The sequence below is a fragment of the Podarcis filfolensis genome, assembly GCF_964270895.1.
Source record: "Podarcis filfolensis genome assembly, chromosome: 12".
NCBI classification, from domain to species: domain Eukaryota; kingdom Metazoa; phylum Chordata; class Lepidosauria; order Squamata; family Lacertidae; genus Podarcis; species Podarcis filfolensis.
In genome coordinates, this window is record NC_139614.1 from 57,854,960 (window position 1) to 57,866,335 (window position 11,376).

An 11,376-nucleotide genomic window follows, 5' to 3' on the forward strand; every position below is an offset into this window, starting at 1 on the left:
GCGCATTGCAGGTGCATTGGCTGCCTGATTTCATCCCTGTATTTGTTGAATCCTGGCAAGACTTTTGAGGCGAGTAAACCTTATATTTTTATTGTTTACTTAAACTGAATGAGAGCGATTTCTTGGTTAAGAGGGAAACATAAAAAGGGAGAAGGTAATTCAAGTCTGCCTAAGCATCCTTGGAGGTCATCATTGTTCTCAAAGATTATCCTAAAATAAGTTGTGCATGGAAGGTGATTTTCAGCTCCCCAAAGGGCACTTTGGGTGGAAATCTCAGAGGATGACCATTCCCTCACTGTCTCCAGGATGAACATTTTCCTCCCTTCGGAAAGGGGCCTTATTTTCCAGAATTGGGTCTGCTTTTTGTGAGCTGAGTGATCTCCTGAAGAAAAAGCTTCTCTCATGTGCAGGGAACTTTCGGCAAGGCACTCTGCACATGCTTGCAAACATTTGGAATCTCCCCAGGTCTGCCACAAAACACCTCCCTTGGCTCAAGTGCTGAAATGTATTTTGGGAGCTGATGATAAAAGAAGCCAGCAGCAGGCAGGCAGGCGGTGGCTGCCAAGAGGACTATTTATAAGCCCTGAGTCAGGCCTGGGTCCTGCAAGCACACAGCTCTCCAAGGGCAGAAGCCCCCCAGCCGCTGTCGCCGCTGCCAGGAGTCGAAGGCGCTGAAGGAGAGCCGTCTCTCTCAGAGGAAGCTCATGTCAAGATCCCTCCCCTCCTGGTCTTCCTCCTCCAGGGCCTCCAGGTGGCGTTCCTTGGGGCTGGATGCGGAGCTGAGATGGAGGTGGGAGGGTGCCAAGAGCTGGGGCTCCTGCCAAGGCCCTGTGGCCTCCTGGGGCAGGAGGACCTACAAAGAGCCGCCCTCAGAGTGCAGGGACATGGTGGTCCAGAACGCCCTCTACACGGGGGACCTGGATGGGGTGCAGAGACACTTCTCAGAGCGCGCCGAGGTCAACTTGGTGATCCACGCCAAGAGCCAAGATCTGCGCTGGACCAGCCAGAAATGGGGTAAGGGAAGCTACGGAAGGCGGGGAGCAAGGTGGCTTGGGGCATGGGGGTCCATGTGCCCCGGGGGTCCCTTTCCTGTGATTCTATTAGGCCGCTCAATTGAGAAGTGTAGGCTGAAGGAGCTAATCACCCTTGTAGAGTTGGAAAGGGACCACAGGGCTCATTTAGTCCAACCCCGTCTTTTGCCCAACAGGGGACTCGAACCCAGGACCAAGGTTAAGAGTCTCATGTTCTCCAGCCTGAGCACCCAAGGAGCAAGAGGGATGGGGCTGTAGGGAGAAGGGGCAAGTCCCCCAGAGGAAATGTCCTGCACACAGGAAGTGGCCCTGGAAACATGATAGATGGCTGGTTTGCAATCTAGGGGCAAAGGGAGGGGTGGGCACTGCAGCCTCCCGCCCTCCCCCCAGGAGAGGAAGGTAATGAGACCCTTTATAAAATACTTTGTTTATCCTTGACACTTTTGAAACTCCCACACACATAGAGTTTATATATTATTATATTATTATTAATAATAATAATTTATTATTTATACCCCACCCATCTGGCAGTTTATTCAGTATGATGATGCAATGTAGGGAATAGGTTTTTTTCCTTTAAAATACGTTGTTTGTCAGTTTAAAATGATTCCTCACAAACAAACCTTTATTTTGGAAACATAACAAGAACTGCCAACTCTCTTTTATACTGTCACTTTAAAAACAAACAAACAAACAAAAAACAACCCCTTGTCTCTCCCTTCCCACTTTCAAATTGGCAAAACCAAACAGGGATTATGAAAGCTGTGCTTGCAGAAAGGTTACAGCATTTTTAGAAGGGGGAAGGGGCTGAATGGGTGGGAGGGAGACTGGGAGCAAAAGGGAATTCAAGATACAGCTTTGCAGCTACAGATTGTGGTGATCACTCATTTTAGGCGACTTTATAGATCCTAGAGGTGGAGAGTTGGGAGGGACCCTGGGGGTCATCTAGTCCAACCCCCTGCAATGCAGGAATCTCAACTAAAGCATTCTTTAAAAGGGGACTAGACAAGTTGGCAGATGCTAATCATCCTTTCGGCGCTCCAGGACCAGAGGCAGGAGGCCTCTGAAGGAGACCAGTTGCTGCCCACCCCCCCAACCCCCGCGTGTCCCGCTTCTGGCCTCAGTCGTGGGGAGCTCTGCCTGGCAGAAGGGCGGAAGGTTTGCTTCTAAGTTAAGGCGCGGAGAGCGCTCCCACCTCCGGCCTGTTCCTCATGCGGCCCTTCCCCCTTTGCAAACGGGTTTCTCCTGCCTTCCTTGTCAAAACAACCCTGCCAGGTAGGCCACAGCCACGGCCCAGGTTGATCGTGCCAGGGGCCACAGGGCTGGTCTGGCGGGACCGAGCTGGGTCGTTGCGCAGCGCGTCTGGCTAAGCACGTGGAGATCACCTGCCTTCTCCCTCGCCCCGCTCCCAGTTTCTGGCGCGGCGCTTTCCCTTTGCACCGGCGCTGCTGCTGAGTCACAAGGGAGCCCCAGAATAGCTCGGGCTGCGACTTGACACCCGGGCACGCAGCCCTCCGTCCCGGGCAGCCCAGCTGCAGCCTCTGTCCCGCCGGAGAAGCCCCGAGGGTCCCGTCCGCAGGGGCCATGGAGCCCATCTCCACGCGCAAGGCCGAGGGCCCCGCGCAGGCCTTCTGGCAGGCGCTCTTGGCGGGCGATGGGTGCGCCATCCTCTGCCTCCTGGGCGACCCCGAAAGCGGGGTGGGCCCCAATTCCGTCTTCGACACCAGCGACCAGGACGAGTGGAAGAACTACCGATTCAACTCCCGCTGGTTGAGTGCGCCCAGAGATCAACGGGGGTGGGGGAGAGGCGGGGGTAGGAAAAGCCCCCAAGGAAAACCTGCCGCAGAGCTTGGGGATCGCTCCTGCGCCCTTCTCGCGCTTGCAGGCTTCCATTGCAGCCTGCTTTCCGCGCGCCACCGTGCCCCTGAGCACGTGCAAAGCGCCCTTGTGTCCGCAGCACAGCCCTTCCTGACCCCGCGTCTCTCCTCCCTTCCACAGGGCTCTGGTCGCTGACCTACGAGCAGGAGCTGACCACCCCGCTGCACATCACGGCCAGCCGCGGCTACCTGGAGTGCCTGCGCCACTTGCTGCTCCGCGGGGCGGACGTGGACCTGGCGCCGGGCGGCCGGACTGCGCTGCACGAGGCGTGCGCGGCGGCCACGACGGACTGCGTGCGGCTCCTGCTCTCCTTCGGCGCTGACCCCCTGGCCGTCTCGGAAGGAGGGCTCCAGCCGCTTCACCTGTGCCGGAGCCCCGCCTCCCTCGAGTGAGTGGCACAGCCCCGACGGGGCGTCTCCTGGGGCGCGTGGCCTGGAAGAGGCGCCCCTAGCTTGGCCCTGGGCTTCGGGCAGGGGAGAAGGGCCGTGTGGGGTGGGGAACACAGCCGTCCTCTCCTGTCTTCCCAGAGGAAGGTCAATCCTGGGGTCCTGGAAGCAAAACAATCGGCAGAGGGCGCCCCCTGGACCCAAACGGGGGAAATGCCCGCAGCTGCCGCCCGACCCCAATTTTTCTCCCTGAGCTGCCCCCGAGACTACCAAGTTATATTGATACAGGAGAATCTCACAAGCGCCTCTCCCTGGCTGAAAAAAGGGCCACAGTAATAATGATTAATTAACAATTCGCTGCCCTTTCAAGAAAACGGGCGACTAGAATGATCGAGGGAACGAGCGACTCCCCTCTGGGGGAAAGTGGCCGCATTTGGGGCGTTTTACTTTAGAGAAAGTGCAATTAGGCGGTTTATAAAATTATGTATAGCATGGGGAAAGCGCATAAAGTTTTTGTCCCTATCTCATAACACTGGAACTCAGGGCATCCAGCGATGCCAAATGCTGGACGGTTCAGGAGAGCCTGAAGAAAGTCATTCGTCCGGCGGCAGCGCGTACGAAACTCCCTCCCCCAGGAGGCAGGGATGGCCACCAACTTGGATGGCTTCAAAAGAAGAGTAGACAAATTTTTGGAGGAGAAGCTGGAAGCTGGGGGGGGGGGGAGAGAGAGAGAGAGAGAGAGAGAGAGAGAGAGAGAGAGAGAGAGAGAGAGACTGACCGCAGATTACCTGTTGGAGGCGCACACTTTACCCAGGATAACATCAAACAGACTAATGGGGAGGGGGAGAAAACTCCATTTCTTGTAGGAAATACCCATTTGATACTAGGACTAAAGAGGCTTCAGAGTGACGCTTGTCTCTGCAATGGAGAGGCATCCAGATTGAGAGGTCTCCTCCCGGCAGGAAGTATCAGACAGAGCCGGAAGGAAGGTCCCACGCAAGAACTCGAGAACCGCCCGGCTCTGGATCAGGCCAGTAGCCCATCTCGCTGTGCCCAAGCAGATGCCTCTGTTGGGAAGCACCCGAGCAGGATCCGAGCAGGAGAGCAGCTCTCCATCCCGCCGGGTTGTTTCCTTCCAGCAACTTGCATTCAGAGCGCTGGAAGCAGAGGGGAGCCGTTCTGGCTAAGAGCGACCAGCTCAAGTCAGGCCAGGAAGGAAACTTGAGGACGGGGCCTTTTGCCGACCACTCTTTCTCACGCCTTCAGGCCAAGCTAAGCAGCACGCCAAAGTTTTAGGCCTCTTCCTTCTTGTGAGCCGCCCTGAGAACTTCCCTAAGGCCGGCCTATAACAGAGCAAAACAAGCCCCTAGTCTAGGGCAAGTTTGAAAACCCATCACCCCAGCCCCTCTGGGGCACCCAAGTGCCAGGCTTGGCCGCGGCCAGGAGAGCTCAGAGGCTGCCCGAGTTGACCCTGGGGGAGCAGAGCCCGGACACAGGCCTGGGGACGGCGGGGAGGGGACCCAGGAAGGCGCCGGGCGACCCCTCTGCTTCTCCCCGCGCAGGTGCGCTCGGCTGCTGCTGTGCCACGGCGCGCGGGTGAACTGCGTCTCGGAGGAGGAGGAGGACACGCCGCTGCACCTGGCGGCGCGGCTGGGCCTGGCGGGCCACGTGCGCCTCTTCCTGAGCTACGGCGCCAGCCTGGAGGCGCGCAACGCGGAGGGGCAGACCCCGCTGAACGCCGCCTGCGCCCAGGCGCACCCTCCGGAGGCGCTGGGCGACTGCTACGAGGTGTGCCGGCAGCTGGTGGAGGCGGGCGCCAGCGTGGACGCCCCCGACGCGGACCGGCAGCGGCCGCTGCACCAGGCCTGCAAGGCCGCCAACCCCCGCGTGGTGGCGCTGCTCCTCGCCCGCGGCGCCAACGTCAACATCATGAGCTACAGCGGCAACACGGCGCTGCACAACATCCTCCAGGTGGCCGCCTACAAGCTGGAGCACCGGCCCGAGCTGGTGGTGCGAGACCTGCTCAACCACGGCGCCGTCCGCGTCTGGCCCGGAGCCCTCCTCAAGGTGCGCGCGGGGTGAGAGGGGTCCTGGGGGCCCTGGGACGAGGGGGCGGGGAGGGGCTGGCTGGCTGTGAGCCCCACGAGTCCAGGGCTCTTCTGTCTGCTATGGGGGTGGCAGAGGCGAGGAAGGCGCCGGGACTGTCCAGGGCACTGCATGCGCCCCACCTGCCTGGTTTGGCACCTGCACGATGGCCTCCTCGGAAAGGGCTGAAGTCTTGCTGGAGTCCCGCCATAGGAACCAACTCCTAGGGGCCGAGGGGGCTTCAGCCCCCCCATAAATGCCCCCTCCAAGTTGGTGGGCATTGCCATTCAAATGGTGTGCGTGCACCGCTTCATATGATCGATTATGCAGGGCGGGGCTTACCTGCCCAATCGTCCCCCCCCCCCCAAGTTGGCACCCCAGAACCCCGCAAACGGGTTTAAGAACATGAGAGCTTGCTGTATCGGGCCAGTGGCCCCCCAGTCCAACATGCTCTTCTCATTGAGGCTGAAAGAGTTGCCCGGGCAAAGCCCCCCCCCCCCGGGGCCGCTTGCGGAAAACGAGCACGGAATGCTGTCTCAGGTTGCAAGCAAAACAGTCCTTGCAAGACCTCTCAGAGGCCGCCAGCCGTTATAATTACGGCGCTTCCGTCGCTTTGAGACCAGCAGCTGAGTGAAGCCGGAGCTCCAGAGCGCCTGCGGGACGGCCTGCCACTGGGTCCCCCTCCAGGGTTGGGCTTGTGAGCCCCGAAGGACCCCGCCCTCCGCCTTCTCCTGGGCACTGCAGGGGAGCTCTGCGGCGCTGCAAGCGGACCCTACAGGCGGCAGGAAAGGCCCAATGCCCTCTGCTGGGGGGGCCCTAAAGGGGTGTTATGGGGAGGGAACGGGCCTCTCCTCTCGCGTCTCCAGGCAGAGCCCCCGGCAGCCCCTGCACCTGATCTCGGCCACCTCCCCGCGCAACGGGTTAACCATCTGTCTTAATTCCCAGGCTTGGCAGATTGCTCTCCCCTTTGGGAAAATGCAGGAAAATCAACAATTAACACTAATTAATCTCCTATTAACACCAGATAATGAGGATGGAGCTGCTCCGTGCAGCCGGCTCAGGCGCTGCTTCAGTCCAGTCCCAGAGAGAGGGAAGCCCCGGCAAAGGGGCGCCCCGCAGCCGCCTGAACCCCAGGGAGGTGCCGGGCCATGAGACCCCCGACGTGGGATTTGGCCTGGGGACTAGCGCAGCAGCGAGGGGTGGACCTCGGGGCGGAAGCACATCGCCCGCTAGCCGAGCCCCCCCCCAAAGGACCCCCCAGAAAGCAGCAGAGGGGCCCCGGGACAGCAAATAGAAGGAGCTGCGTGTTATCTGACGCTTCAGTAAGGCCGAAGCCCTTGGAAAACATAATTTGCAGGGCGGGGGCGGGAGAGTTAAATGCACGTTGCCTGCATTGCTACTGAAGTAATGGACAGGGGCGCCTAAAGGTCGATACGCCCGGGGTTTCAGCTCACCTAATGGGGCCATTCCCGTCGAGGCCCTGCTGCGACCAGAAGAGAGAGCAGGGCCCTGCAGCGACTGGGCTGGAGAAATCGAGGAAGCCGGCCGTTGCTCCATCTGGCACAGCATCACCTACGCTGGCTGGCAGCGACTCTATCGGGAGCATCTTCTCACTTCAGAAGGCTACCTGGCGGCTGGGGGCGGCGGCTCCCAGTCAGGGGGCTCTCGATGGGATGGGTCCCGCTGCTCTCCTAGGTTACCGAGTCTAGAAGAGCAAAAGTGCGCAGCGCAAAGGAGCGACTGGCTCGCGCGCCCCGGCGGGGCCTCCTTGCGCTGTCAGGCTCTGGCGCGGGCCTCTGACTGCTGCCTCCCCTCGTCCCTCCCGTCGCAGGTCTTGCGCCACTGCTGCGCCTCCCCGCGCACTGTCGAGGCCCTGATCAACTGTTACCCGCGCGTGCCCGTCACGGAGGATTGGGCCGAGGCTGTGCCCGCCGAGCTGGTGCAGGTAAGTGCGCGGGATCCTGTGGTGGGGCGCAACAGCAAGAGTGGCTCGACGGGGCCCGGGCACCTCAAACACAGCGAGGTTCCTCCAGGCCGCTGCGCTCTCACTGTCCCTCTTAGGAAGGGCCTTGGTGCTCCCGCGGGCTCTCCTTGCCCAGCCCTTGCTGGACGGGGGCAAATGCGCAGAGAAGCACCCTGGGGGGGGGAGCCCCCGCCCCTGCGCGGCCAAGCCCAGCGCCCCCCCACCTCGCGGTTTCTCTCTTGGCAGCAACACCCGCGCCTCTTCCAGTCGCTCTTCGCCCTGGGCCGGAGTCCGCGCGCCCTGCAGCACTTGGCGCGCTGCGCAATCCGGAACCACCTCGAGGACCGCCTGACCCGCGCCCTGCCGGAGCTGCCCCTGCCGCCGGCCTTGCGCGACTTCGTGCTGCTCCGCTTCGAAGACGTCCTGTACTAGGCGGGGAGAGGGGCTGGCTGGCTCACTCCCGGAAGACAGGAGGCGGGGGCAGGCGCAGTCCGAGGTGCGCAGCAGCTGAAGCCTCGGGGTGGGTCAGCGGGTGGGGCTGGAGTCCGCTCCCCCCGTGCAAAGGCTCCTTGCGGGTCCGTCCCGTCGAAGCGAGCCACCCAAGCGGCCGAGGCAACCGCGCGCATCTGCTCCAGGCCGCCGGCAGAGGGCGCTGGAGGCAGCGCAATGCCCGAACTAAACTGCCGGGAAACTTTTCCAGAAGTGCAACTTGCCAGCGCCGTTTTGGGCTTAGGAACCGGGAGGCTTCTTGAGCCGCGGGCGGTGGCTTCGCTAAGGAGCGCTGCGTGGCCCCCTCGCGTGTATTAAATTGGCCTAGCCTGCCGGTAATACGTTGATTTGCCCACCAGCCACAATTTCGCGTTCTTGAGATGTTCTTTCCCACGTCTCTCCATTGCTCCGCTTGCAATAATTCTTTCCCCCGTCGTCCCCTCTCCTCCCCAATTGCAGGGTTGCCTCCATTGACGTAGCAAAAGCGCCGCCGGGTACACGGGGGCTTCTGAGCCACCTCCCGAAAGGTGAGGCGCCCGGGAGGGGGGACGCCAGGGGGCGCAGCTCCAGGCCTCTGCTCCGAACCGAAGCAATGACGTCATTCACCGGAGCGCCAGAATAACTGAAGGAACACCCCCGCCCCCCCCAAACACCCCGCTTTGCTCTGGCGAATGAAGGAGGTGGTCATGAATGAGGGCACTGTTTGCATTTCTAAATAAACGTTAAATGTTGCATTTCAGCTGACTGAAAATCCTTCAATGTGTTTTATAAGTTGAATATAAGCAGTGATTGATCCTGTTCTTCGGGTGGGGGGGAGTGTATCTATGGATGAGCATGCATTTTTGGACTGGACTGGGGACCTGGCTTGGGGGTTGTGGACTATGAGCCTTTCCAAATACGCCACAGGTTGAATCACCAGGTGGAGGGTGTCACGCAAGCTGCACCGGCTGCAATTCTTTCTTCCTCGCACAACTCCTGATGGTCTCCTCCGTTTGCATCTGCCCGCCTCAGGAAAATGAGTAGAGGGACCCCTGTGGTCTGAAGAGGCGGGTTGCTAAATCGTCTGACCTGGGATGAGGGAGCTTCTCATGCCAGCTGATTTTCTCTGGCCAGCTAACAGCATAAAGTACAGTTGGAGCCGCAATAAAATAACAATTCGCAGCATACAACCATTCCAGAAAAGCGCAATAAAGCCAGTTTTACAGGATAACTAAAAATACACAAACGGTGGTTCAAAATATTGGGTAACAGAATATTTGAAAAGCCTGAATCTTTCTTTAAAAAAAAAAGTCTAGATTGGTGGCCGTCCTGCGGGAGGGAGTTCCGCAGGTTAACTCTGCGCTGCCTGAATAATCCCTTTCTTTTGTCTGTCCCGAATCTTCCATTATTCAGCTTCATTGAATGCCCACAAGTTATGAGGGAGGGAGAGCAACTTTTATCTGTGCATTTTCTCCACGCCACGCGCAATTTTATAAAATTCTATTAGGTCGCCGGTCTCGCTTGTCTGAAAAGTCCCAAATGCTGCAACCTTATAGGGGAGCTGCACACCCCCCCGCACGCCCTTGATCCTTTCAGTTCCTCTTTCTGAGCCGCCTTCTACAACATCCCTTCTGAGGCGAGGTGACCAGAACTGTGCGCAGGACTCCAAATACGGTCGCACCATAAATTGGTACAAGGGTCTGATGACTTCGTCCATTTTCCACTCCTTCCCTAATGATCCCTAGATCCCACGGAATGATTTCCTTTTTCACTGCCGCCACACACTGGGTCCACATCTTAATAGAGTGATCCGCTAGGACCCCGAAGTCTTGTTCCTGGTCCGTCACCACCAGTTCAGACCTCATGAGCTCTAGGTGTAATAATAATAATATTTTCACCAACATGCATCGCTTTACGCTTGTATACGTGGAATTGCATCTGCCATTTTATTGCCCATTCAGTTTGAAAAGATCTTTTTGGAGTTCTCCCATTGTTTCAACGAACCTGAGCGATTTAATATCATCAGAAAACTTGCCCCCCTCACTCCCTTGAATGAGGCAGAAAGGGTCAGGGTTGGCCTTAGAACTGGCGCGGCGCCTGAGCTTGATGCAAAGAGGCGCTAGAGGTTCTCAGGACCTTTCCCTGCCGTTTCATGCGTGCGTTAAACAGTAGTGGGGTGAGAACGGGATCTTGTGGGAGCCCAGAGCGAAGCCGCCACTAGGTCGAGCAGGGATCTCTGGGTGGCCCCCTCCGGAATTCAGATCCCCCGTCCAGAGTGGCTCTTTGCAAAGACGTCGTTGGGCGACCTTCTCTTGAGCAAAACGGTGGGTGGGGGACACACACAACATGTCATAGAATGATAGAGTTGGAAGGGACCCCAAAGGTCATCCAGTCCACCCCGCTGCAATGCAGGAATCTCGGCTCAAGCATCCATGACAGGTGTCCATCCAACCTCTGCTTAAGGACCTCCAGGGAAGGAGACACCACCGCCTCCCTTGGGAGTTCGTTCCACTGGAAAAGGGGTTGGGTTCCAGGAGGGGTCGGGAAGTGACCCCGCAGGAGCCCCCCCTCCAACCACCCCTCACAATCCCGCCGGGGAGGCCTTGGCATCTCCACCAGGCCGCCCCCCTCCTTCGGGAAGAGTTTTGTTTTGAGTGGATAGCGGGCTGGGAAGGGAGCTTTCGGGGGTCCTACATTCCTGAGCAAGAGAGGGCAATGCCCGGCCCAACCGGCGCCTTTGACCTCGGGTTCTCGCCCCCCGCAGTGGGCGCCGGCGGAGGGAGGAGGAGGAAGAGGTCCTGTCGCAGGAAGCAGCCCCGTCGGGCCCCTCCGGGGTCATTGGCGCCCCCGCGGACGCGGGGGTCCCATCCCATGGCTTGCGCCCCGACCTCCCGCGGGGCTCCTGTCCAGGGTCTGGGCGGCTCAGCGGGCCGAGAGGCGACGGGGCGTCCCTGGTCCCGTCCGGGCCTGCGCTCCCGCCCCCTCCCCCGTCCTCCCCGCGGAGCAGCTGGCCCGCCCCACCCGACAAAAGGCCCTTGTGCGCCCGGCCGGTAATTGGCAATCATCAATCACCAGCCATAATGGCTGATGAGGCGGGAGGGGGCGGCGCCTTCCCAGGGGCCCCCCTCGGCCTCTCCAGTGGGAACCCGCCGGCGCTCCCTGGCCCGGCCGTTGGGCGGGCGGCGCTGGGGGGAACTCAAGCGGAATTTGAGGAAGATGGATGAGCCCCGAGGCAGGGCGACACCCCTTTCCCCCTCCCTTGCCATCTCCTCCCCTCCTCCCTCTCTCTCGCCCGCCTTCTCCCTCTCTCGGCAGAAAGCGCCAGCCCAGCGCCAGGCGCGGCAGAGGCGAGCAGAGGCAGCGCGGCGGCGGCGGGGCCAGGAGCGGAGCGCAGCGCAGCGCGGCTCGTGGGCGGCAGCGGAGGAGGCGCCTTCGAGGGCAGCCAGGAAGCCAAAGCAGGCAACGCCGTCTCCTGCCACGACCTGCGCCGCGCGCGCCGACGGACAAAGTGCCTGTGGCCGGGCTGGACCGACGGCGCGTCCGGCGCCCCTCCGACCCGCGCAGA

General features: G+C 60.1%; 2 protein-coding genes and 1 long non-coding RNA gene across 8 annotated transcripts in view; 2 read left to right on the forward strand and 1 right to left on the reverse strand.

The window, feature by feature from the left end:
• The window catches only part of LOC310745974 (uncharacterized protein), a 618,230-nt gene that overhangs the window by 291,091 nt on the left and 315,763 nt on the right, over positions 1-11,376 (reverse strand). The window lies entirely within an intron of this gene.
• Positions 1-11,376, forward strand: part of LOC310746292 — a 284,046-nt gene that overhangs the window by 148,353 nt on the left and 124,317 nt on the right. The window lies entirely within an intron of this gene.
• On the forward strand, positions 577-8,571 carry ASB10 (ankyrin repeat and SOCS box containing 10). 6 transcript variants are annotated; one of them, XM_083577475.1, is made up of 6 exons: positions 612-1,014; positions 3,030-3,297; positions 4,858-5,362; positions 7,212-7,325; positions 7,590-7,839; positions 8,292-8,571. In XM_083577475.1, exons 1-5 carry the CDS (start codon positions 705-707, stop codon positions 7,773-7,775), a joined length of 1,383 nt encoding a protein of 460 aa, XP_083433601.1. In that variant the 5' UTR covers positions 612-704; the 3' UTR covers positions 7,776-7,839; positions 8,292-8,571. The 6 variants fall into 6 exon arrangements, with proteins under 6 accessions (XP_083433604.1, XP_083433601.1, XP_083433606.1 ...); XM_083577480.1 differs by lacking the exon at positions 612-1,014 and adding an exon at positions 2,470-2,800; XM_083577477.1 differs by lacking the exon at positions 612-1,014 and adding an exon at positions 2,495-2,805.

Bases quoted from the DNA above. Each gene is read 5' to 3' on its own strand.
- ASB10 (XM_083577478.1), top strand. From the start codon at position 705: ATGTCAAGATCCCTCCCCTCCTGGTCTTCCTCCTCCAGGGCCTCCAGG. The intron at 1,015-3,029 runs GTAAGGGAAGCT...TCCCTTCCACAG, and splicing joins CTGGACCAGCCAGAAATGGG to GGCTCTGGTCGCTGACCTAC. The intron at 5,363-7,211 runs GTGCGCGCGGGG...CTCCCGTCGCAG, and splicing joins GGCCCGGAGCCCTCCTCAAG to GTCTTGCGCCACTGCTGCGC.